Here is a 26,124-nt window from a genome sequence, read left to right on the forward strand (position 1 = left end):
CATGAGAAGGCCTTGATGAATATGATTAAGAAAAAGCCCAAGGTGCTCTACACATATGTAAAGAATACGAGAATAGACAGGGCGAGGATAAGACTAATCAGGGTAGTACAGGAAATATGTCCCTGGAGTCAGAGGAGTTGGGGGAAGTCTTCAATAAATATTTTGCCTCAGTACTTACCAGTGAGGGATGTTGGAATTAGTGAACACAGTGTAAAACATGCTTCCACATGTCAACGTTATGAAAGAGGAAGTGCTGGAACCTTTGAAAAATATTGGGATAGTTAAGTCCCCTGGGCAAGATGGAATATACCCAAGGATACTGCAGGAAGCATTGGAAGTGATTGTTGTACCTTTGATGATAACCTTTGCATCCTCACCATCCATAGTAATACCAGATGATTGGAGGGTGGCAAATATTATTTTTTTTGTTCAAGAATGGGAGTAGGGATAACCCTGGGTATTATAAACCAGTGCTTCTTAATTCCATGGTAGGAAAATTGTTGGAGAAGATTCTTAAAATCTTTGAAGAAGATTCAAAGAAGTTTTATGCATTTGAAGAAGCATAGTTTGATTAGGATAGTTAGTATAACCTTGTGAGGGGCAGGTCATGTCTCACAAACAGAAATGAATTATTTGCAACGTGACAAAGCACATTGATGAAGGTAGAGCAGTGGATGTGATGTAAGGAATTTGATAAGGTTCCCCATGCTATGCTAATTCAGAAAACCAGGAGGATGGAATCCAGGGAAACTTGGTTGCGTGGAAACAGAATTAACCTGCCTATAGAAGACAGAGTATTAGAAGTATATTCTGCCTGGAGGTTGGTGACCAGTGACGATCTGCTCTTTGTGATATTTATAAATGATCTGGATGAGGAAGTAGAAGGGTGGGTTGCAAATGACAAAGGTTGGTGGAATTGTGGATAATGTGAAGGGGTTGTTTGTAGGTTGCAATGGATCATTCACAGGATGCAGAGCTGGGCTGAGAAGTTGCAAATAGAATTCAACCTGGAAAAGTTGACATGATTCACTTTGGAACGTTGAATTTAAAGGCGGAATACCACGTTAACTGCAGAATTCTTAGTAGTTTGGAGGTACTGAGGGATCCTGGGATCCACTTCCATAGTTCCCTCAAAGTTGCCACACGGTTGATAGTGTTGTTACGAAGGCATATTGTGTTGGCCTTCATTAATCAGGGGAATAAGTTCAAGAATCACAAGGTAATGTTGCAGTTTGATAAAACCCTGATTAGAGCACACTTAGAATTTTGTCTTCAGTTCTGATCAACTGATGTGGAAAGATGTGGAACCTCATCTTTAAAGAGGGTGCAGAGATTTACCAAAATACTGCCTAGACTTGAGGGCATGCCTGATAGGTTGAGAGAGTGAGGGTTTCTCTTTGGAGCGAAGGAGGATGAGTTGATAGAGATGTACAAGTTGATAAGAGGCACAGAAGAAGAGTATAGCTAGAGATCTATTCCCACAGCAGAAAGGGCCAATATGAGTGGGGCATAATTTTGTGTGATTAGCAGAAAGTATGGGAGGGATGTCAGAGATAAGTTCTTTTACACAGAGAGTGGTGGATGCGTGGAACACCCTGCTAGAGCTAAAAAGGCTGATATATTATGGGTTTTTAAGATAGACACATGAATGGCAAAACTATGGAGGGCTATGCAGGAAAAAGAGGTTAGATTGCTCTTACAATAGGTTAAAAGGTCAGCAGACATCATGGGCCAAAGGGCCTGTATTGTGCAGTAACATGCTAACATACCAATAAGGGTGTCACCAGCAATTCCAACATTAAATATCCATTTCTAACTGGCCCCTGAAATATACAACTAGTTGTGTTAATTTCTATTCCACTCCCTTTTCTCCACTGCTTCTAAAGTTTCTATAGATATGCAAATAGGAAACACATCCAAAATTAATAAGCATACCTAAAGGAAGAAACTAAATGGGGAAATAAGAGTATGAAAAATTAATTCAATAAATCATGCTCATCTCCATGGTAGATGCAAAAACTGTAACAGAAGTATTGGAAAACAGGATAACAATTAGTTTGGGCAGAGGAAGTGAGCAAGCTTAAGCAAACGATCAGTAAATTTGTCGGGATAAAGGACAGCAAAACCACTGAAACTCAGCCTTAAATCAAAACTGCCATAGAATTTTCAATTTCCACATAAAAGGGTTGGATGCGCCTTGAATGAATAGCCTCTCTGAAAGATGGTTAACTCAGGGAATATAACATTTCCCCACAACAATTTCCTAATAAAGTATCAGTCCCATATAGGAAAACTAAAATAGAAAGAAAAACAGAGGACTATTTTTCCATGGATTTTTTTTTAGTAACGTACTGACATTTACTTATTACTAATTAATAAATAAAGTTTACTATATATAAATTATCACATACTTATTTGTGAACCTTATTGCATTTTTGTATTTCCTAAACTGCAATTTTCTAAATTGTTTCATTGACTGTAAAATACTTCAAGATGTCTTAAAAAGCTCAAAAAAGATTCAAGTTATTTTTTCAATCATTTCTATGAAAACTAAATTGGAGATAAATTGATGGCTGAATTTGGTGATTTGATTTCCCAAGAGTGTAGAAACAAAGCCCTTTGACAGCCCTTATTTTGAAAATTGAAAAAAATCCTCAAATAAGTTATTTGCCTATAAGCTGAGTGCCTTGTTGTTTATATCTGTGTTTCTTGTATTTGTGATCTTAGCTACTTGTTATGGTTTGTACAGCTCTCTGATCAACATGGGTTGTTTTTAAATGTGTTTTATAAATAAATTTGACTTGACTTGAAATATATACATTTCACCATTAATTGATAGCTTGTGGGAGGATTTCAGAACTAGCAATATTTTTATATAGTTGAAATTGCTACAAATATAGGAAGGGGAATTTTAAATAGGATAAAAGCTGGGTAAAAAATATGTAGCACTTTCATTCCAATGCAATCCTCTCACTTAATCAGAAATTTACAAAGATAGATATTAGGTCCCCGGCATTCAAAAAATGGAACTCCAAACTATCTGCACTTCGTAGCTTTTGGTCTTTAGCTATGTAGGTATGACTTGTCATGAGTCCGTTCATGTATTCTTTAAAAGTAATGATTTCTGCCTCCACTACCCTGATGCCAAGTCACTACCACTCTTTGCATGTAGAAGACTCTGAACACTCCTCTAATCCTTCCACTTAAATTCTTCCCTAGTTATTACCCATTCTGCCAAGTAAAATGGATCCATCTTAATTATCCTGTATAAAATCCTTTCACAATTTCATTCACATCTATATTTCCTAATGCAAGGTCTTGACCCAAAACAATACCAATTCCTTCCCTCCCAGAGATGCTGCTCAACCTGCTGAGTTCCTCCAGCAGATTGTTTGAATTAAATTATCCAACAGTCTGCTTTAGTTCAAAGAAAATCTATTCAATCGAATCCTATCACTATAATTATGCACTCTTCATTACATCCTCTTAAAATCTTCATATCCTTCCCATAGGGCTTGAGCTGTAAACCAACCAGTGTTTCATACTAGCATTCCTTCCTTGTTCTTGCACATTATGCTTTGAATGATAAAAGCAGGAATCCAACATGCACTTTCAACCACTTTATATACTTTTCCTTGATCACCATGTGCATGTACTTAAATCTCAATATCAACATCAACTATTTAGCCTGTGTTACCTCATAGGTCACCAATATAAAGAAGAGGTTTAATAGATCAAAATAAAACATCTGCTTTAACAGTTGAACAACACCTGTATCTGTATTCCAAACGTAACAAATTCCATCTTCACTGCCTGAGAAAAGGAAGGTCCCACATGGTGTGAATGTACTGTAGATATGTTCACAATAATTTGTAGCCCCCGTGTACTTCTTTGCAGCTAGCCTAGAAAATAAATTAATTGAAATTTTAAAACAAGGTATCCTATTCAGCAAATGTTACCAACTGCTATTCATATCAGAATACACCTCCCTCACCTACAAGTTCTTTCCTCAAATATGTCAGCATGGAGAGGTATTCAGTTGATGAAATCTTGGCAACAGCACTCTGCAGTTATTAAAACATTAACTTTAATGAGTAGTTCACAAGCAGCAGATGAATAACTGAAAAGGTACTTATCCTCAATAGTTCAGAGAACTGTTCCCTCAAATGGCAAATTAGAAGTGAGTTCTAATTCTGCTCCTCAGAAGTGGGGACAATCAGAATCAAAAAACAGGTCTGCCAGAGATAACGATCACTGGGTCGACACTAATAAGAATTTGGAATATAAAATTCCTGGTTTGGAAGAGGCCATCTTTAATTCACAAAAGAGCCGAAGAGATTTGGTTAGAGCTTTGTAAAGAATCATTGCAGCAAAAGAAGACATTTCACCCATCTGGACTTAGAGCAAATCCCTGAAATTATCAAACAGTAACTTACTTAAAGATATTAGAAAAGCTAAAAATCTGCCAGATTGTATAATTACAATCAGGGTAAAAGAATTCCACTTTGACGCTGTACAGGTCACTGAACAGCCTGGTTTAAGTTTACATTTTGTTCTTCCATATAATGAGTGATTCAGCAAAGGTAAAGACCTCAGCTTTTCTGCGTTAGAGCAACAAAGACAAAGATAATCTGTTCGCAATTTACACATTACATCCTGAGTAGCACAGATGTTGAAAACTAAAAGGTACTGCAACATAATGCCAGCCTGTGTGGCAGGTTTCATTGTACCTTCTCAGTGGAGATAGGTGTTTTTGACCGCACAAAAAAATTTCTATAAAAAGTATTTTCAAATAACATTTGGGTCTTGCGATCTCATATCATTACCAAACAAAAGGGTAATGGACTAAAGATAGAAAACCCAGTTTTTCAGCAAGGAGGGAAAAAAGTGAATAAGAGAAAAAAAAAAGTCAAGCACCATCTACCGCATAGAAATGTAAGAATCAAGCTTGTCTGTCATTCAATAGAGCTTGATCTTGATCTCAACAACTTTCAATTCCCTGGCCCTGATCACCTCATTTTCACCATGGACATCCAGTCCCTAAACATTCCTATCACCCATCAAGAAGGCCTTAAAGCTTTCCGTTTCTTTCTTGACAAAAGACCCAACCTGTTCCCCTCCAACATTCTTGGGCAGAAATGGTCCTCTCATTCATCAATTTCTTCTTTGGCTCCTCCCATTTTCTCCAAACTCAAGACGTAGCCAAAGGGCACCCACTTGGGCCCCAGCTATGACTGCCTTTTCATTGGCTACGTGGTACAGTCCATGTTTCAAAACTTCCCTGGTAATGCTCCCCAACTCTTTCTGAGCCACATCAACAACCACACTGGTGCTGCTTCATGCACCCATGCCAAACTTATCAATTTCACCATTACATCCAATTTCCACCTTGCTCTTAAATTCACTTGGTCCATTTTTGATACCACTCTTAATCACTCCGTCTCCATCTCTGGAGACAGACTGCCTACAGATACCTTTTATAAATCTATGGACTCCCACGTCTCTCTTCATTATACCTCTTCCCACCCTGTCTCCTGTAAAAATGAAATTTCCTTTTCTCAGTTCCTTTGTCTCTGCCACATCTCTTCCCAGGATGAGACTTTCCTTTCCAGGACTTAAGACATGTCCTCTTTCTTCAAAGAGCAGGATTTCCCTTCCTCCACCATTGATGCTGTCCTCACCCACATCTTCTCTATTTCCCAGACATCCGCCCTCACCCTATTCCCACCACCTAACAGGCATAGAGTTCCTACCGTCCCATGAGCCTCCATATCCAGCACATCATTCTTCGCAACTTCAAGGGACCCTACCACCAAACACATCTTTACTTCATCCTCCACCTTCTGCGGGGATCACTTGCTCCGCAATTCTCTTGTCATCATTCCCCACTAATCTCCGTCCTGGCACTCATCCTTGCAAGCAGGAGTGCTACATCTGCCCATTCACCTCCTCTCTCACCTTCATTTAGGGCCTCAAACAGTCCTTCCAGGTGAGGCAACACTTCACTTGCATACCTGTTGGGGGTCATCTGCTCTATCTGGTGCACCTGATGGGGCCTCCTCTACATTGGTGAGACCTGATGTAAAATGGGGGACAGCTTTGTGAAGCTCCTTCACTACAGGTTGGAGGAGCAACATTTTGTATTCTTCCTAGGTAGCCTCCAACCAGATGACATGAATATCGATTTCTGCAACTTCCAGTAATGTTTCCCTCTCCCCCTTTCCTCTTCAATTTCCCACTCTGCCCCCCCTTCTTACTGCTTCTTTTCTCCTTACCTGCCTATCACCTTAACTTGATGCCCCTCCTCCTCCTTTCTACCATGGTCCACTCTCCTCTAAGATTCCTTTTTCTCCAGCCCTTAACCTTTCCAACCTATCACCTCCCACTTTCTTACCTTATTCCACCTCCCCCCACCACCTTATTCTGGTTTCTTCCCCCTTCTTTTCAAGTCCTGATGAAGGGTCTCAGCTCGAAATGTCGACTGTTTATTCATTTCCATAGATGCTGCCTGACCTGAGTTTTTCCAGCATTTTGTGTGTGTTGCTCTGGACTTCCAGTATCTGCAGAATCTATTATGTTTATAAATACAGCCACTGATTACTGCCTCTGCTTCACTAAGTTTCTCAAGGCACAACATGATGGAAGCATGATGAAAGTGTTAATGAACAACCCAATTTTACAAGTTAGGATTGTCACTTTCCTTACTACCAACTGCTACAAAACTGGAGTAGGTATGTGTCAGGTTCATACTGGGGAGGGGGGGGGGGGTGGGAGAGCAGGAAATGAAGGAAAATAGTTTTTTATTAAAATAACTTACACTCTTAGATCCATCACTCTCAAAGTGCTGTCCCTGGCATGGATTAACAAGCGTCTGCCATTTGGATGAAGTTCCAAGTGATTTATAGGAATACCTTTCAGGTCATTTTGCAATATGTTCTGCAAAGAATTTTGAACATTAAGTTTTCAATAGTCTGCCCAACCTTCAATATATGGAATTACCACATTTGGGAAAAAGTATAATGAAATGTCTAACGCTTTTCCCAGTTATGCAACACAACTGAATGGTACCATATTGCATAACTATCAACAAATCACAAAGAAAGGTTCTAAAAACAATTACAGCTATAAATGAGCTAACAGCCTTTGGACAAGAAATGGAGTAATGTCAATTGTTTGGGAACATTATGATGGACAACTGAAAACTTGAGAAAACATGGGATGCAGGTCAAGTAGTTAGACGCTCCCAACAACTGGTCAGAACCTGCTGAAACTGCTATTATAAAAAGATACGTGGCTTGCACAGAAAGCAAGATCTTAAAAAAAAGCAAGGAGAGACATATAAAAGGAAATGGAAATATCTACTAACATGCTGACAATTCTCTGTAAGTTCCACTGGGGTGAAAAAGTGAATGCACACAAAATAAACTATGATAGAAATGAAAGTTATCCAAAGAAATAAAGAATTTAACAGAAGTGTTGAAGAGTTCAATGCAAGCTATATAAATAATGAAGCTTACTATAAATACTTATCATAACTCAGTTTCTAAAAGATATGATTCTTCCTTAGAAGGGAGCTATTTCTAAGTCAATCAATTTGTCGCTCCAGTGGCATTTTATATGAAAAAGCTGTTGCAGATCATTTGTCAATTAGGTCAGTTGTGGGTACAGTGATCAAATAAAAAGGAATTCTATTTCAAAGCCCTCATATATATTTATTTAAAATGGAAAGAATACAAGTTACAGAAGCAGTCACCAACATTTAGCCATTAATTTTGTACAGCCAAGTACTGACAAATACAAGTTCATTAAAAATATCATTTTTACTGAAGAAATGAACCTCATTTGCTCCAATTACGTAGTTGAGACTACACATGGAATATTGCTTACTGGTCTAGTTTAACCACGTTGGAAGGATAGACTTGAAAGAGTAGAGGAAGTGCAACAAATGTTCATTAGATCGATTCCTGGAACAGCAGGTTTGTATTCTCATGAGTTTAAAAGAATGTGAGGCAATCTTATTCAAATGTAGAAAACTGAGGTTTGAGAGAACAGATGTGAAGTTGATATTTCCTTAAACTGGATTGTATACAATCTGGGGATCCCAGTCTCAGAAAGTAAGCCATCCAGAACTTTGGGGTTCCTTCAAGAGGGAATTGTTCGAATTCTCCACCCAAGTTTAGAATGAAGGCTCATTTGCTGAGTATATTCAAGGCAGAGATCAATGGATTTTGAAATATTAGGGGAATCAGAGGAAATTGAGTTAATGCAATGTGGTTTGAAATAAAAGAACAGCCATGATGCCAATACAAAGTGTGGCAGGCAAGAGTGGACAAGTAGTCTTCTCTTCCTTAAGCCTCTTACAATCATGCTATTTACCGTGTCAATACTCCACTGCTGAACTGGATTTTCCGGTGAACCTTCATTTACAGATGTGCTCCAAACAATTACCATCCCTGAACTGTCCCCCGAGAACATACGTAACCCTGTGCAACAAAAAAAAACAAAAGTACATGCAAAAACTACCATAGATACTGAAGGTGCAATTTTTAGCATTGTCCTATTCAGTGCAACTTTCACTGGTGCAGTGATTAATGTTAGATAATACAAAATACAAACACAAACTCATAAATAAGAGATCCTGCAAAATCTGGAAATCTCGAATAGCCGAAGTGTTGACTGTTTATTGCCCTCTAAAATATTGCCTGATTTGTTGAGTTCCTCCAGCGTTTTCTGTGAGAAACAAACTTGCTTTATTCACACTTTTAAGTTGTATATTTTTGCTTAAAAATGCACTAATAGTATCAGTATAACTGACAAGTTCTGGCATCTGTCACTATTTACTAAGTGGTAATCTCCCAAACAACAACACTAATTCATTCACATTAACATGATCAATTACTTTAAAAGGGAAAAAAAAACAATACCATCGAAGCCATTAAACCATCATTGATTCATTTCCTTTACCAATATTTCATTCTTGCTCCTTAGTTACTTGTAGATGTAAACTCATGGCATCCAGTTTGACTTCAGTCTGGACCTGTACTGCCATATCCCTGATACACTACCATTCACTTTAGTAAACATAGAACAACAACCCAGGCCCTTTGGCCTACAACGTTGTGCTGAGCTTTTAACCTACTCCAAGATCAATAGTTCACCCATTTGTTTTATTCGCATGTCTATCTAAGAGTCCTTTAAATGTCCTTAATATATCTCCTTCTACCACTATCCCTGGCAGTGCATTCCATGGACTTACCCTACCTGACCAATCCATATACTTTCCTCCAATCACCTTTAAAGTATATCCTCTTATGGCTATGGCTCCCCTGGGAAAAATGCTCTGACTGTACTCAGTCTGGCTCTGGCAGTGATGTTGTGGCCTTGAACATCAGTAATGGTGACTGCTGAAGAGCAAGAAGGGATCTGTCACAAATCAAGGTGTATTACAAATGGAGAAAAGCATGTGGGAGCAAAGTCTAGCTTTAATGGGGAGGGGGTTGGGATGGAGGAAGGAGTTTGTATTGAGGTGTTCAGCAGAGATAACTGTGTACTTAAGTTTGGGCGGATGGGTGGGAAATGATTTCACAACATCAAGTGTTGCGTCCAGTTTCTACATGTGAATTTCAGACAAGGATCCCATTCACCTTTTTAAAAATATTGCCAAAGCAGGCATCAATCACATTTACACTGAAAGCTTGCTTAAGTACAAGTACTTACAGTAATTTTGAGCCATGCAGCAACTTGCATTCATGTAACACCTTTAATATAAAAAGTACCAAGATCTTCAGAAGAGTGCCAACAAGCAAAAATTTGACACCACGCCACATATAAATATTAAGATATGGATTGCCTTTAAAGAAGAAAGATGACATTATATTTTGGGGAGAAATTTTGCAGGCCTTACAGGTTTAAGCATCTGATGGTGGAGTAATTAAAACTCAAGGCTCTGAATTGTAGGCCAAAATTGGAGAAGACAAAGATCTCAGGGCGGGAGAAGGTTACAGAGATAAGAAAGGGCATGATTAGGCTGAAGAGGGAATTGACAATGAAGTAAATTTCAAAACTAAACTGATGCAAGATTAAGTTAATGCATGTTACAAGCACTTTTAATGATGGATGGATCAGACACAAGACTAAACCCACAAACTTAACCACTTCTAACATGCAAGACAACGCAAACCATTCCAAGGGATGGCAATTAGGAAAATAATAACAAAGTTTTTAGCTTATAGTCCCTGCTCTGGCCTGCTACATGAAACTTCACCACCTTTAACATATATTTTAAGATTTATTTCCTTGAGTTTCAATTCCTCCTTCAGCTATAAGACTGCATAATGAGTTACTTCTTTCCTACTTGTACCTCAATGATATAGTGCCTCATATTGTGCCAATTCATCTATGGCAGTCAAGACAAAAGAAATCATTTAATTGCAATTAGATTCTACACTGAGTATTGTGAATATCTAATCACTAATGCAAATCCAAAGGAGCAAGAATTTTTTTATATACACTTTGAATGAACTTGCAAGAGATTTTAGACACTTTAAATGATAATTAAACAAGCCCTTTCAAAATATAGTAGCACTGCAGTCACCAGAATATATTGGCTTAGAGGTAGGTGGAATATCAAGGAAAATCAGCTCATCATCCCATCTTAATTGCGTACTTTGGATATATTGGTTGCTAGCATTTCATTTTAGAACAAAACTTTTCTTAGCTACACTTAACTGGCAGGTTTATGCATTTTAATAGATTTTAATTGTTTAGTGGCATCAAAAAATTTAGCAGATACGCCCGTGGCCTGTATTGAATGAATGTGGGGTTGTGTTTAAAAATGTTGCAATTTCATAATTTTTTTGTGGACAATTTTTAAAGCCATTACAGAAAATCTTTCTTCACCCACAGAATTAATTCAAGACCAGTTTCTGTTGCTCATTGGCTCCCTGACGTGGGGAAAATAAACAAGTGACTTCCAAAAGTAACCCAGAATTTTAAACATTAACAATACTTTGAATGTCCCTCAGTGGAACGACCAAAAAGTCGTAATGGAGTTAAATAAAAAAACAAAATCCTTTTCAGTTTTCAGAAGAACAGCTCCCCCAAGTGTTCCACTGCACTAGAAAAGTAAACAAGTGGTTTTCAAAAAGAAAAGTTAACCACCTCACTTGGAATCAAAGGCTATGTAGTACTCAGGTAGGATATCATTACAGATGGTGGGAGAATTAAAGAAATTGTAAGAGGAGGAGACAGGAAGAGAGAATATATAGTAGTTGATGAGGACAAAAGATGAAAAATCATCCAAGTGTTGACATGCACAAAACAGTGAAAATACTTCAAAAGTATAAACCCAAATGAGATGGAACAAGAAATGTTCATCTGAATGAGGGAAAGAACTTAAGTGAAAGACATGAACTTCTTCAAGTATGTGTACTGCACAGATATCTCCTATTTACTTGAGTGGAATGGCTGAATGCACAGGCTCAGTGGACAGGATTTCTTAACCGAGAACTGGGAACTACACTGCTTCAAGTTCAGCCAGTGCAGTACAGGACGAGTTGGCAATACAGATGGTGCTACCAATACCTTTGGCCCATGCCTACAAAGGAAAGTAGGACTATTGCAAAGAAACCATTATTACTGGTATCATCAACATCTGGTGTGTTTGCTCAAAGGCAAAAAAAAATCACAGCACCACCTACAGGTAAAACCAGCATTAACAGCATAACATGGGATTTTCCAAAGACAAAGGTATCTTTGATGCACTAAACATCACAGCCTGATTGGAAGTCTAACATTTGGGACCAGTCTTGTTAGGATTTCCTAAGGGACTATCACTTTTCTGATAGCAAGTCAGATATGGTATAGAATCAGAGTATCCAATGATTTCAACACAGACTGCAGACCAAAGGACAAGGAAGCAAAGGGGAAGTATTTTTGCTTAAATTATTTTACTTTAATGCTTTCAGTTATTTGAGTGTTGCGTAAATTATGTTTTGATTCATACTTCCTTCAATGTTCATAGTTTCCAAAAGTTTTGGAATAGGTAATAATTTAAAATCCTGACAGAACATAAAGCTTTTATCATAAACCTTCCAGGGCCTCTGGAGTACACCACTGAGACCAAGCTACCAATGAGATCTCTTCTCCTGACTCAAGTGTACAGAAAGATACTGAAATTGGTCCACCATAACACAGACAAGGTGTGTGCAGCTGTGCAAGGACCCGTGATCTGCCATAAGGATTTTCAAATTATTTTGAAACTTAAGTTTGTTCCTCTTTTTTTAAAAAAAACATTAGATACAAAACAAATTTCAAAAGAAACACTTGCATCCATGCCTTACGATTAACAAGTTAAATGATAATTCAGATGTTGAAGTACAAATAAAATGCATGATTTATCAAACCAACCTTCAGCATCAAAGCAAAGTGTATTAATGAAGCTCTTGTGACCATCAAGTTCCTGGAGTAGCTGACCATTTATTTCATTCACATTTATATTCCAAACGCGTATGATACAATCGTAGCCTCCTGTAACTACCAGGTACTGGGCTAATGGATGATATTTCGCGGTGTAGATAAATGAAGGGTGTGGAAGCATTTTCTCAGCTGGGTTCTGGTAAGTTTCTGTATTCCAAACCCTAAAAAAGATAGTAAACAAGTAGCGAAGTTTGTATAGTTGTTTTTTTTAAAGCAATTCATTCAATAGATTTCTTTATCATCCCAAACTTCTAATTCCTGGACAATAAAACAAAGATGAGTAGATAATTTTTGAAAAACATAAAATACCAAATCTGGAGATGTAGATACCCACAGTAACTATTTTGCAACAGTGAACTTACACCAATATTAAATACAGTTTTTTGATTACATTAAGGTAATATTTCTTATAATTGTTAATATATAATAGAACATTACTCAAAACATTGATGTAGATTTATACAGCAACTCAGATATAATGTCGAGTGACCAGCATCCTCAAAATACTGCAGGTATAACAATTCCCTCTCCCAAGAACTTTCACCTCCAAAATGTGTTCTTGAAATTCCTTCAAAGAATATGCTGGACAATTGAATATGGAGAATCTGCTCTTCGAGAAGAGGGCCCAAAACCAATTTAGGGCTCAAGGTACATTCATTCAGAAAAATAGCAGTACAAAGTCAACATGGAGTGTTGAAAGGCAAACTATATCTGAGTAATCCATGACCTTTGAGAATGTATCGAGTAATGGATGTGGTAGTAACTGGATTTTCAGAAGGTTTTTGATAAGGTCCCACACAAGAGAATGGTGAACCATGTTAGAGCATAGGGACTGAGGATTAGCTAAGCAGCAAGAATAAACAGATTAGCAAAATGAGATTACTAGGAAATTGCAAGGGTTCATACATGGGCCCAACTATTCACAATGTAAATCAACATTTTGGCAGAAAGAACCAAATGCATTTTTATCCACTTCAATACTTCTGAATCCTTTTAGCATTGAGAAATAATGTTTACCTCCTTTTTGACTACTTTCTAACACCTTGGCCTCCACTGATTCTGTGGCAGAGAATTCCAACAGATTTAGGTGAAGAAATTCTTCTGGATCTTGGTTCTAAATGATACATCTTTCCTTGTGAGGCTGCAAGCTCTAATTCTGAAGTCTGTTTCTTCCTGTTGAACTCATAAGCTTCAATAAGATCCTCACTCATGAACACTCAGATACTTACTTAAAAAATATTAAGCATTCCTATTTTATTTTGCATCAAAGTGGATTTCCTTCCATTCCCCCCCCCCCACTTCATATTTCATCGGCTAACCCAGGGGTGGGCAAACTTTTTGAGTTGAGGGCCACAAAGGTTTCTAAAATTTGACAGGGGGGCCGGACCAGGAGCAGATGGACGGAGTGTTTTGGTAATACACCTCATAAGAGAAAATAAAATATCATGGGATATGTAGTAAACATGTGCTTTAATTTCAATTGAAAATGAACAAATGCATTACAACAAAATATCTGTCTTTGAAGTCCCATGGTATTTAGCTATTTATTGAAATGACTTTTAAAACACTGAAAATTAAATGAATAAAATACAGCTTTTTTTTAAATAGTAACAGTTATTATTTTAAAGCACTGAAAATTCTGTTATCCTTCAAGATATTATCATCATCACTCTCCTCCTGACTGTCTTTATTTCAAAAACGGTAGGAGATGCAGGCCTACTTGTCCTGCTCCTTCTTATTCAATTGTCCCCGTGCCAAAACTCAACAACGACCCGCACAATGACAGAACAGTGACAGCGCGCCAGTATGCGGAGCGCGTTATTTGATCTGGAGCACATTTTTTATTTTGAGAACGTACGTGCACCTGCGCACTACTCATGTCCATCACTTAGCAGAAATGACATGTAACATGTAAGGCTTATTGAAAAAAATATTTTCAAATGCATTTTTTACATAACACAACGAAGAAACTTATTTTAAATTTCAGTGGGAACAGTGTTGTTGGTCTCCCTTTTTAGCCAGCGTATCAAAGTCTGGATTTAGTTTTGTTGTGGCGATTCTCAGGATGGATCTGAGGTGTTGGTCAGTTAACTTGGATCTGTGGCTGGCTTTGTTGATGTTCATGACGCTGAATGCCTGTTCACACAAATAGGTCGAGCCGAACAAAGAGTAAAGCGCAAATGTGGAGTAATACGCTGCACCTCAACAAAGGTCAATGTGTAGCGGTGTGCTACATGCAGCGCTAAAATTACGACACGGAGTCGGTAACTGCAGTCGAAGAAAAAAACTTTATTCGAAATCCCCAGCCTCACTTTTAAGCCTCCCTCAACCTGCCCCCTGCGCAGAGGCTCCAAAGCTCTGTGCTCGCAAATCCCCGCAGGCTATCTCCCTTAGCCGGAACGCTGGCTAATTGTGAGACGGTTCGGATGTGCCAGGAAATGGGTCGCCACAAATGTATATAGAGTGTGTCATCTATTGGGAAAACGCCAGAATTGCGGGGAAAAAACGTTAACAAGGTTTATTAATATAATTTCATCAAGTTCTGCGAGCCGGATTAAAAAGCTTAACGGGCCGCATATGGCCCGCGGGCCGTAGTTTGCCCATGCCTGGGCTAACCTCTTGCCAATTTTCCTTGCCTGAAGGCTCTCTGCATCTTCCCAACAATGTACACTGCCACACATTTTTGTTCCAGCAATAAACTTGGATGTATTATATTACACTTCATCCCCATGCAAATCATCAATATAAACTGTAAACAACTTGGGCCATGCCACCAATCTCTGTAGCACTCCAATAACAGCTCATCTAAAACTGACCCATCCATTCCACGTGTTTCCTTCCCATTAACCAATCCTCAGTCTACACAGTTCTTTACTCCTAATTCCATGTGATGCAATTGTGCTTCAATAATTTCTTGTGTGACTCAAAGACCTTCTGAAAGTCCAAATTCACCACATTTACTGATAAAAAGATTAAAGATTATCTTTAATAAAGATTAGCTTTATTTGTCACATATGCATCAAAACCCATTTCAACATACCATACCCACAACTCACTAATCCTAACCCGTATGTCCGTTTTGAATATGGGAGAAAACCAGAACACCTGGAAGAAATCCACATGGTCAAGAGGGGAATGATGCACAAACTCCTTATAGACATCAGCGGGAATCGAACACCAATCTTACAGCTGGCCGCTCTGAAGCACTGTGCTAACATGCTGTCCTTAATCCCTTATCTACTCCGCTAGTTCCAATTTTTGAAAAACAGATTTGTCAAACATGACTCATTTCATAAATCTGTCTAATCTGCTAAATCCTATTACTACTTTCTATAGTAAGTGCCCTGTTACCACATCTTTACTAATATAGTCAGAAGCAAAACCAACACTTTCAAAGAAAAGGTATGAAAAATCACAATGATTTTTAGTATATTTTACATAACTGATTCCTTAAGGTTGTCAGACCTAGAGGAAACTAAAATGTTGTGATGATCTCCCATTACCTGCTAAATGCTCCTGATGTCTCAAATCACCTCTGACAATCAAGTCCAGCTCCTGGTTTTCACATATGGCTTAGCTACTCAGGCCAGTGGAACCGTTTCTATTGACTGTTCAAAATGCAGGTTACTGATGCCTTAAAACCAGTTACTCCAGGCAGATGGGGCCCGTCAGCCATGGTTGGCAGCACATCCAGAAGGAAAACTTTTGATCTCAACCTCTGCTGCCTTGTGGCTGTTACCACTTATGTGGAAGGCTTTGGGAGTAAATCTCAAACATGTATCTAGAACTGGAGTGCCGAAGGAGGTCTTGCATTGAATGCCACTGGTGCGAAACTGCATCAGTCTCTACTACTCCTTTAGATTCATCAGCTGCATGGAGAAGGGATGCCTACTGCATGGGCAACAGCTTGTTTCCATATTGTACTGTCCTAGCCTGTGTATGTAGATAGCTAGCATTCAACATCCATGGTCGACCCTGACCAAAAGATAACTGAACAGTGGAGAACCGATAACAGGACTGAAAGTAAAATCCCGCTGCTGTCTGTAAGGAGATTTTACATCTCCCAGTGACTGTGTGGGTTTCCTTCAGCTGCTCCAGTTTCCTCCCACATTACAAAGACATATAGGTTAGTCGGTTAATTGGTTACATGGGTATAACTGGGTATTGCTAGAAGGGCCTGTTACCATATCGTTTAAATAAACAAATAGTATTCGTGGGATCCAATTTACTAATATTCAATGTATTCAAGTGACATTCTGAAAATCATTACATTTTCAAAGATTAGTCCAGTCTAAATATAATCATACTGAAATGAACACTAACCTTACTGTACCATCAGATGATGCAGAGAGGAGGGTTTTATCATTATTCGACCAGCACAGAGAATACACAATGCTGAAATGCCCATTAAATTCTCCAAGTGGACGTCCTGAAGGAATTTCATACACTAAAACAGTTATACAAAAATATACCAATTAGTCCAGATGAAGTATGTTCACAAAACCTTTCCACCTGTTATTTTTGAAATTTAAAAAAATATATTTTGCTGCCATCTGTTGGCATAAGTATTTTGTGCAATTAATGAGGATTATTAACTTGTGAACAAAATGGAAAAGACATCTTCATTTGTCTAAGAGTAATATTTTACATTTCATAAAACTGGTACCTTGTAACATATTTTTGAAAAATTTGCCTTTATATTTACTGCCTCAAAATCCGCATTGCTGGTAAAACTTGATCCAGAACAACAATACTCATTTGGTTCTTTTATTTCATATAATTAAAATTTTCACAAATCATAAAACCTATACCCTCTTTATCTCCAAGTGCTACTTAACGTTTATTAGAATATGGTTCTGCAATTCTTTATGTCCACAGGCTATGTACTTAGCAAGATGACAAGGCAGGATTGCCCTCACCTAATGTTCAGTCTTGTTTCCTGGTAGGATGCAACAGAACTGCTCAAGAGCAATAATCAGATCAATTTTGCTCTTAGGACTTGGGAGGTATAATGTAGCAGTAAATATACTTAATTAACAAATTTGATGTTAGGGAAACAGCACCCACATGATTTCAAGATTTACCTTAAAAATGTAAAGAGGGTCACTTATTTTTCCTGCATATTTTGCATCATCATAAATAGAACAGGGCAGAAACACCACCTTGGGCCACTTCAGGGTTACACACACTTAATTATCTATGGAAGAATTAGTGTCCAATTTTAAACTATCCTCAGGAATTAAAATGTCCTTATTAGCCCTTAACAAGAAGCGCTGATCTAGATTATTTGCTGGAATAAGGCAAATGGCTGGACTGGGCCTTGATGAGAGTACTCTAATAAGCAGTGTACTCTCATCACACTGGAAATCAATGCTATTCTATAACCTACTGAAATAAGAGAATCCCTAGAAAAATAGTTAATTCCCTTCTTATTTCCTGCAGCTCCATTAATCTATCACTGGAAATAATGGAAGACATTTTTAAAAAGGGATAGAAATAATACTTCACTGAAATATATAAATTAAATAATGACGTTGGCACATTAATAAGCATCAAACAGTTATCCTTTAGTGGAAAAGATAAATACGAATGATAAACATTGGGTAGATATATACAGATGAAAGAAAGATTTTATAGTTTAATTGAAGTTTGGTAAATACAAAGTCTTGGCTGCAAATAAAATAAAAACACTGACTTTTTAAAAAGGCATTGCGGTGAAGCTGATACTATAACACCTCCCATTGCCAAACCTGGAAATTTAAGACAAAAATCAAGCTGAAATCCCTCATACCCATCAGCAGCATTCCTTCCAGATCAAAGAATAAGATTTATCATCACTGACCTACACGAGGCGAAATGTGTGGTTTCATGGCAGCAGACAAGAAATTTTATGTAAATTGGTAAAACTCTTACCTCACTACTTTAGAAAATATTTACCTTACTTCTTCCAGGTAACTGACAAAACCCGCCATGAATATGAAGCCAAATAACAGTTTTAAAATGAAAAATAAAAATTATTTATTTGAAATGAGGACTAACTTCAAAATCTTAATAAAATCCTGACTGACAGCTTGAATCATATGCATTAAAATAGAAGCACAGAGGAATGGACTGTGATTTATTTTTAAATAAGGTTCATCATAATGATTTCTGCCACAGAGGAACAGATGAAATATCAGTACTTCTCCCCATTTCTCATTTTACCCTCTATGGGAGGGGGAGGGTAGGATTGAGGGAAGTCACGAGCAGAGACTGGGATGACATTTTGTACCAAAGTCACTATTTTATCATTTTAAAATGAATTACATGTTCTGATACAACACACACAAACTGCTGGAGGAACTCAGCAGGCTGGGCAGCATCTATGGAAAAGAGTATAGTTGATGTTTCAGGCCGAGATCCTTCATCAGCTATTTTCTATACGGGCTAGCCAGTCTGCCGAGTTCCTCCAGCATTTTGCATGTGTTGCTTAGATTTCCAGCATCTGCAGATTTTCTCTTGTTTGAACATGTTCCGATATATAGCTTACCAGTTAAAACACAATGGTAGGAATTAGTTGCTGCCTGTTGTCCAACTCTAACAATTCTTGAGACAGCTTGTCAGGATTACATCACACTCAGGTGACGTAACTCCTTCCAACAGTTTATATGCAACATGAGTTTTTATATAGCACCGATGGATTTCATGTATGTTCTGCATTATTCAAGTGGATATTAATAGAAATATTAATATCATACAATACCACTCTTAACTACCTGAGTTTTGAGTCTTCTAGGCATTGAAAATATATTATTTTCTAATTGTTGTTGTTAATTATTTATCACTGACAGTAGCATGAGATTGGAAACATAATACACAATTACATACATGGGAGTGACTTTTTGCTTCAGCATTCTTTCTAATCTCACCTACAATGAAATGGCCATTTCTGTCAGCACACGATGCTGCCAAGCTTCTTCCATCATGTGAAAATGTTATAAAGAAGCAGCCGACACGTCCTCCTCGAAATGACAGTAAAAGCTGGTTAGGAATACGACATACCTAAAAGAAAGTGCCTCAATAAATATAGCAAGTAGAACATTTATCATCTGCATCAGCAGCAAGGTAATTTTAAGAAGATCTTTAACAGTAAAAGAGATTTAATGAAAAGTATAATGGACCAAAATTGATAAATGTATGGGGAATGGTGAATAGAGAACTTTGACTATAGTAGCATTTTACATTACTGTACCATCCAGTCAGCTTTACATCTCTATTGAATTTTAATTTCACTGTGTTCACTGTAGAGGTTAATCAAGTTTCTTTACCTGCCCGGGTAGTCTGGTCCAATTCAAAAGTTCCAACTTCTCTATATCAAGATTTGACGAAATGCTTGCCCGTGTCAACTCAGACTGGAGCTCATTGAATGAAATAGTACCTTGCTCTTGCTGTAAAGCCATCATGGAACGTACAGAAGGATTTACCTATTTAGCAAATACAGTGACTTTAGCTAAAGTACACTTTTTATGAACTTCTAGAGCTGGCTCATAGTCAATGTTAAAGCTCTAAATTAGCCCCTACAATCAAGGAAACAATGAAAATATCTACACCATTCAAATAGCAAAAGTACAGCCTTGATTATCAGAGCACACAGCAAAAGTGCTAAGAAAATGTAATTAACAACTGTTAATGTTATCAGCTTTCTTAATTGAGACACTTGAAGGCTTATTAGAAGTTCAAGATCAGTATAGAAAATGAAGGTTTTACAGGTTACCTTTAAAATTAGAAAGTAATACTGAAAAATAAAATCATTTAATTATTTAAAAGATACTCATCCTTTGGAGCCCTAATGGAGAAATTCATTTTGTGCTGTCACAAGCTACACAATCAAAGCAGAAAATACTGGAATGAAACTAAATCCAAATTGGCTTTGTCTTATTTAAATATACCTCTTCTCTTGCCCATTTATAAATGAACTTAGCATAGGACAGAAAGATTCTACAACAGGTAGTGCATTAATTCATTCAGGTGGAAAAGTTGCCTGAGAGAACATGCTTCCGATTTAATTAGTGGAAGTAATAAATGCCTCTAAATCTAAATGCTCTCCATCTCATCCCCAAATCTTATTAATATCATACAAGTATATTATCTTTACAAAGATAAATCAAAATCAAAAATTGTCCTAAAACGTTATTGATAAGTTAATAGACTTCTTTGATTTCCACATCTTTTTGTGAAAAGTTTTGGAGTTTCTTAAATTAGGACTCACATTTTGAGGTAGTCTTAAGCCTTTCACTGTAACATACAAAGTTGAAGGATAATGGTCCCATGGCCGTTTCTTCCACCATTCAAATACTTCAATGGAATTTGATAGCTTTTTGACTTTCAAAGGTGGATAATACAACTGCAGGCGGAGTTTTCCATCAATATTCAGCACCCCATTCGCACCCACCAGCTAAAGGCAACAAAAATGTCTGTTTAGGATCTACAAATCATCTGCATTTCTGGATTAAAGAAAATAGCAAGGTTAAAAAAAATAAACACATATATAGGCGAACGAACAAACAAAGTACAGCCATTCAAACTCAAAGCATCTTTCTAACTCCAGGCTAAAATCACAGTCTCACTGAGCAGTCCCTCCAGGACTGAGGATGGCCAACTTCAAAATAAGGGGCAGGAGCTGTATTGTAAACGGCAAGGCACTGAGAAATATCAATAAACAAAAGTAACCCTAGGGTTCAAGTCCATAGCTCTCTGAAATTGGCAGCAAAGTTGATAAGGTGTTGAAAGTGGCATATGGTATGAACACGTTCATTGATCAGGGCACAAAATAGAATCGCGAAGAGATTACGCTGCAACCTTACAAAACACTGATTAGACTGCACATAGCATATTGTTTTCAACTCAGGTCACCACACTGCAGAAATGATATGATTTGTGCTGAAGACAGTGCAGAGGAGATTCACCAAGAGGTTGCTTTATTAACCCTCAATGTGACAGATGTCATTCAGAAGTGGCTTCATTGACCCATATGTTTTGGTCATGTCCCACTCTACATAACTATTGGAAGGACATATTTACTACTATTTCCTCAATTTGGAATATAGATTTACAACCTCATTTTATTACTGCAATTTTTGGCATACCAAATGAAGATGGTAATCAGTTTTCCCCTTCAATCAGACGAATGATTGCTTTTGTAACATTAATGGCCAGAAGGTCTATATTACAAAATTGGAAAGAAGTAAATCCTCCTACCACGTTTCAGTGGCTTTCTCAAACTATTTCTTATCTGAGCCTGGAAAAAATTAGAAGCACTATTTTTGACTCATCAATTAAATTTGAAGAAACTTGGAGACCGTTTATTCGACATTTTCATATGAATTAATTTGGCCTTTTCCAGACCTTCTTTCTGCTTATTCATGTTCAGGTATGGAGTTCTGGAGTTTTTTTGACACTATCATATACTTGTAAGCTATTACTATTGCCCATGTTAGTTTAGTTTAGTGTTTTATTTTTCTTAATATATACTTTTTTCACATATTTTCAAATTTTTTCTTCTTTTAATGGTTATTTTTGGTTTTTTTCATATATAATCATATGGACTTGATTGATTAAGGTATTTTTTTCTGCTGATGTTTAATAGGATATTGTTATCTTATTGTCAACGTGACTTCAAGTCTATTGTATTCATAATTTACTCATTATTATGTTATGTTTTTTTATATGTATATATGAAAATCAATTAAAAAATTGAAAAAGAAAGAAAAAGAAAGAGGTTGCTTGAATTGGTGGATTTTTAGTTATGGGGCTTGGCTTGTTTTCCCTGGAGTGCAGGCAGCTTAAGGGTGCTCTGAAGAAGGTTTAAGGGAAGCATAGATAGGTATAAATTCTATTCCATGGTAGGGGTATAAAGAACAAGGCATAGGATTAAGGTGAGAGGAAGGAGTTTTAAAGGAAATCTGCCTTCAAGTAGAGGTGGAATCTTATTCTGATCACTGTAAGACACTTTTGACAGACACTTGATTAGACAAAATATGCAAGGATATGAACCAAATAAGGGCAAATGGGATTAGTGAAAATAGGCAATAAGGTTGGGCATGGACTTGCTTGGCCAATGCCCATTTCTGTGGTGTATGACCATTCTGGTTCTGTGAATTTTGAGGTGATTGATAAGGCTATGACTCTTTAACAATATTATTGATGCACCACAGGAAAAGATCAAAGTAAATTTATTATCAAAGTACATATATGTCACCATATACAACCTTGAGATTAATTTTCTTGCAGGCATACAATAAATCCATAGAATAATAACCATAACAGAATCAATGAAAGACCATACCAACTTGGGCATTCAATTAGTGTGCAAAAGAAAAAGTCTGCAAATACAAAAAGAAATAATAATAATAAATAAATATTAAGAAGATGAGATGAAGAGTCTTTTGGGATGAAGGTTTTGGGAACATCTCAATTAAGGGGAAAGTGAAGTTGAGTGAAGTTATTCTCTTTGGTTCGAGAGCCTGATGGTTGAGGGAGAGTAACTGCTTCTGAACCTTGTGGCACAAGTCTTGATGCTCCTGTATCTTCCTCCCGGTGGCAGCAGTGAGAAGAGAGTATGTTCTGAGTGATGGCTGGTTTGGGGGGGGGGGGGGGTCACTGATGATGGATGGATGCCACTTTCATGTTACAGTGTTTCATGTAGATGTGCTCAGTGGTGGGGAGGGCTTTACCTGCAATGGACTGGGCAGTATCCACTATTTTTTGTAGGATTTTCTGTTTAAGGGCATTGGTGTTTCCGTACCAGGCTGTGATGCAGTGAGTCAATATATTCTCTACTACACATCTATCTGTCAAAGTTTTAGATGTGATGCCAAATCTTCGCAAACTCCCAAGGAAGTAGAGGCACTGCTGGGTTTTCTACATAATTGCATTAGGAAGACTGAACCCAAGACAGGGGCTCCAAAATAACACCACCAAGGAAATTAAAGCTGCTGATCCTCCAATGAGGACTGGTTTCCTTCTCCTGAATTCAATAATCAGTTCCTTGGTCTTGCTGACTTTGAGTAAGGTTATTATTAAGGCACCACTCTACCAGATTTTCAATCTCTATCCTATATGCTGATTCATCACCACCGTTGATTCGGCCTACAATAGTGGTGTAATCAGCAACGTTGAATATGGCATTGGAGCTGTGCTTAGTAATACAGTCATAAGTGCAAAGCAAGTACAGCAGGGTCTAAGCACACAGCCTTGTGATGCATTGTGCTGATGGGAGATTGTGGAGGAGATGCTACCGCAAATACAAATTGACTGGAGTCTGCAAGTGAGGAAATCGAGGATCCAAATGCAGGAGGAGGCACTGAGGCTAAGGTCCAGGAGCTTATTGATTAGTTTTGAGGGGATGATGGCATTGAAGTATACTATATGGATGCAGAGTTTGGTATAGCAACTGTTCTGCTCAAGCCTGCAAGAAATTGCAAATGCAACCCAGTTCATCACACAAAACAGTCTCTGCTCCCTTGACTCCACCTACACTTCCTGTCGTCTTGGGAAAGCAGCTAATAAAAATCAAGGTCCTTCACCCCTCCCCATCAGGCAAAAGGCTCAGAAGCTTGAGAGCAGACTGCTAGACTCAAGGACAGATTCTATCTCATTGTTATCAGACTCCTGAATGGACTTCTGATATGCTAAAAATTAACTTATGATCTCCCAATTGACCTCATTATGGCCCATGTACTTTGTCTCCTTGCTCTGCAGTTTATCTGTGTTGGCATGACTATTCTGCATTATTTCCTTTGAGCTACCTCAATGTTATTATGTATGGCGCTGTCCATTTGGATGGCATGCAAAGTTCTTCACAGTATCATGTGGTAGTATTAAACCAATACAATTCACAGGTGGAAGTGCCTGACAGGACAACTGGTGGGTAGGTAGCATGTATAATGTATTTCTTCCACCTTTCACAATGTGCTCCTGATGCATGGACTCGATGTTCTCAGAACTATTTCAAGAGCCTTTGTTCCACTTTGAGTGGTCATGAGCAAGAGATTCCCAGGAATGTCAGATTTTAAGCAGGGGCCAATTGGAGATCCGAAGTGCGAGAAGGCGTAGTTCACTCAGGTTTGTCAACTGATTACATAAGGCATCAACTCATGGTTTGATGTTTTTGAGCAGCGGCCCAGTCAGTGATTGGAATTGACTAGCAAAAGCTCATTAAAATAAGGCGGGGCAAATGGAGCAGCCAATGTTGGAGTCAACAGTGTTAGAGTAGGGATTTTGAGGCTTTAGCTCTTCGATGCTTCAGCCTTAGGTAGGTAGATTCTTTTCCCCACAGTTTAATTATTGTTTTTTCTGTCTTTATATTTGCTCAGTTAGAACAGTAGGGATACCAGGCAGCATAGTTGAATGCTCCTCTTGTGGGATGTAGGAAAGCAGGGAGATGCCCAGTGTCTCTGATGACTGCAGCTGAACAGAGACACAGAGTGACAAACAGGAAGGGGAAAGGGGTTAAACAGCCAGTGCAGAGTAACCCCTGTGGCCACCCCCTCAACAACAGGTATTCCACATGGGATATTGTTGGTGGTGGGAGTGGAAAGATGACCTAGCAGACGAAAGTCAAAACAGTGATGTCTCTGGCATTGAGGGAAGAAAGGACAGGCTGTGGTGATAGGGGATTCGTTACTCAGTGAAACAGAAAAAGTTGCTATAGATGAAAACAAGATTCCTGGATGTCATGGATCAAGTCCACAGCATTCTTAAGTGACAGGATGAACAGCCAAAGAACATGGTCTATAGAGGTACCAATGACATGGGTAGGAAGAGTGGCAACGCTCTGCAATGCGAGTTCAGGGAGTCAGGTGCTAAGTTAAAGGGCAGTATCGCCAGGGTTGTGAGTTCAGGATTAGTACACATGGGGTACTCATGAGGCCAGAAATAGAAAGAAATTTACAGTTTAATATGCGACTAAGAGTTGGTGTAGGAGGGAGGGTTTAAGATTTCTGGATCTTTCTTCCAGGGAAGGTGAGACTGTTTACACCTGAACTGGAAGGGGACTAATATCTTTGTAGGAAGAAGGTTTGTTGGTGCAACACTGGGGGGGCTGGGGGTTAAACTACAGTTGCAGAGAGATGGGAACCAGAGCACCAGAACAGATAGTGGAGAGGTTGTGGAGACAGATGTTAATACTTCAGACATCTTCAGGAATCAAAAGGTTGAGCACAGTGCAGCTAATGTCCTGAGCTGCATATATTTCAATGCAAGGAGAATTGTGGGAAAGGCAGATGAGCTCAGGGCATGGATTAACACCTGGAATTATGATATTGTAGCAATTAGTGAGATGGTTGCAGGATGGGTAGAACAGGCAGCACACTATTCTGGGGTTCTATTGTTTTAGACACCACAGAGTGGGAGGGATTAAAGGAGGAAGGGCCATGTTACTAGCCAAGGAAAAAGTCACTGCAGTGTTCAGTCAGGACAGACTGGAGAACTTGTCCAGTGAGGCCTTATTACTCAGTTCCGCCCATAAGAAAGGTATGACCACATTAATGGGGCTATATTACAGACCACCCAACCAGCAGAGAGATTTAGTGGAACAAAGAGTGATCACAAACTGTTGTAAGAAATAAAAAGTTTGTTACAATAGGTGATGCTCCCATATTGTAAAAG

General features: G+C 38.2%; 1 protein-coding gene across 2 annotated transcripts in view; it reads right to left on the reverse strand.

Annotated features, from left to right (window-relative positions):
* Positions 1-26,124, reverse strand: part of ahi1 (Abelson helper integration site 1) — a 191,103-nt gene that overhangs the window by 135,055 nt on the left and 29,924 nt on the right. For both annotated transcript variants that reach the window (XM_059982486.1, XM_059982485.1), the window contains exons 9-16: positions 20,726-20,911; positions 19,785-19,940; positions 19,386-19,518; positions 16,801-16,924; positions 12,409-12,638; positions 8,377-8,483; positions 6,818-6,936; positions 3,772-3,902 (exon numbers count right to left, since the gene is read on the reverse strand). In XM_059982486.1, coding sequence (XP_059838469.1) covers positions 3,772-3,902; positions 6,818-6,936; positions 8,377-8,483; positions 12,409-12,638; positions 16,801-16,924; positions 19,386-19,518; positions 19,785-19,940; positions 20,726-20,911 — 1,186 coding nt within the window. The remainder of the gene's footprint in view (positions 1-3,771; positions 3,903-6,817; positions 6,937-8,376; positions 8,484-12,408; positions 12,639-16,800; positions 16,925-19,385; positions 19,519-19,784; positions 19,941-20,725; positions 20,912-26,124) is intronic.

This window comes from Hypanus sabinus, chromosome 10 (genome assembly GCF_030144855.1).
Source record: "Hypanus sabinus isolate sHypSab1 chromosome 10, sHypSab1.hap1, whole genome shotgun sequence".
Classification (NCBI taxonomy): Eukaryota; Metazoa; Chordata; class Chondrichthyes; order Myliobatiformes; family Dasyatidae; genus Hypanus; species Hypanus sabinus.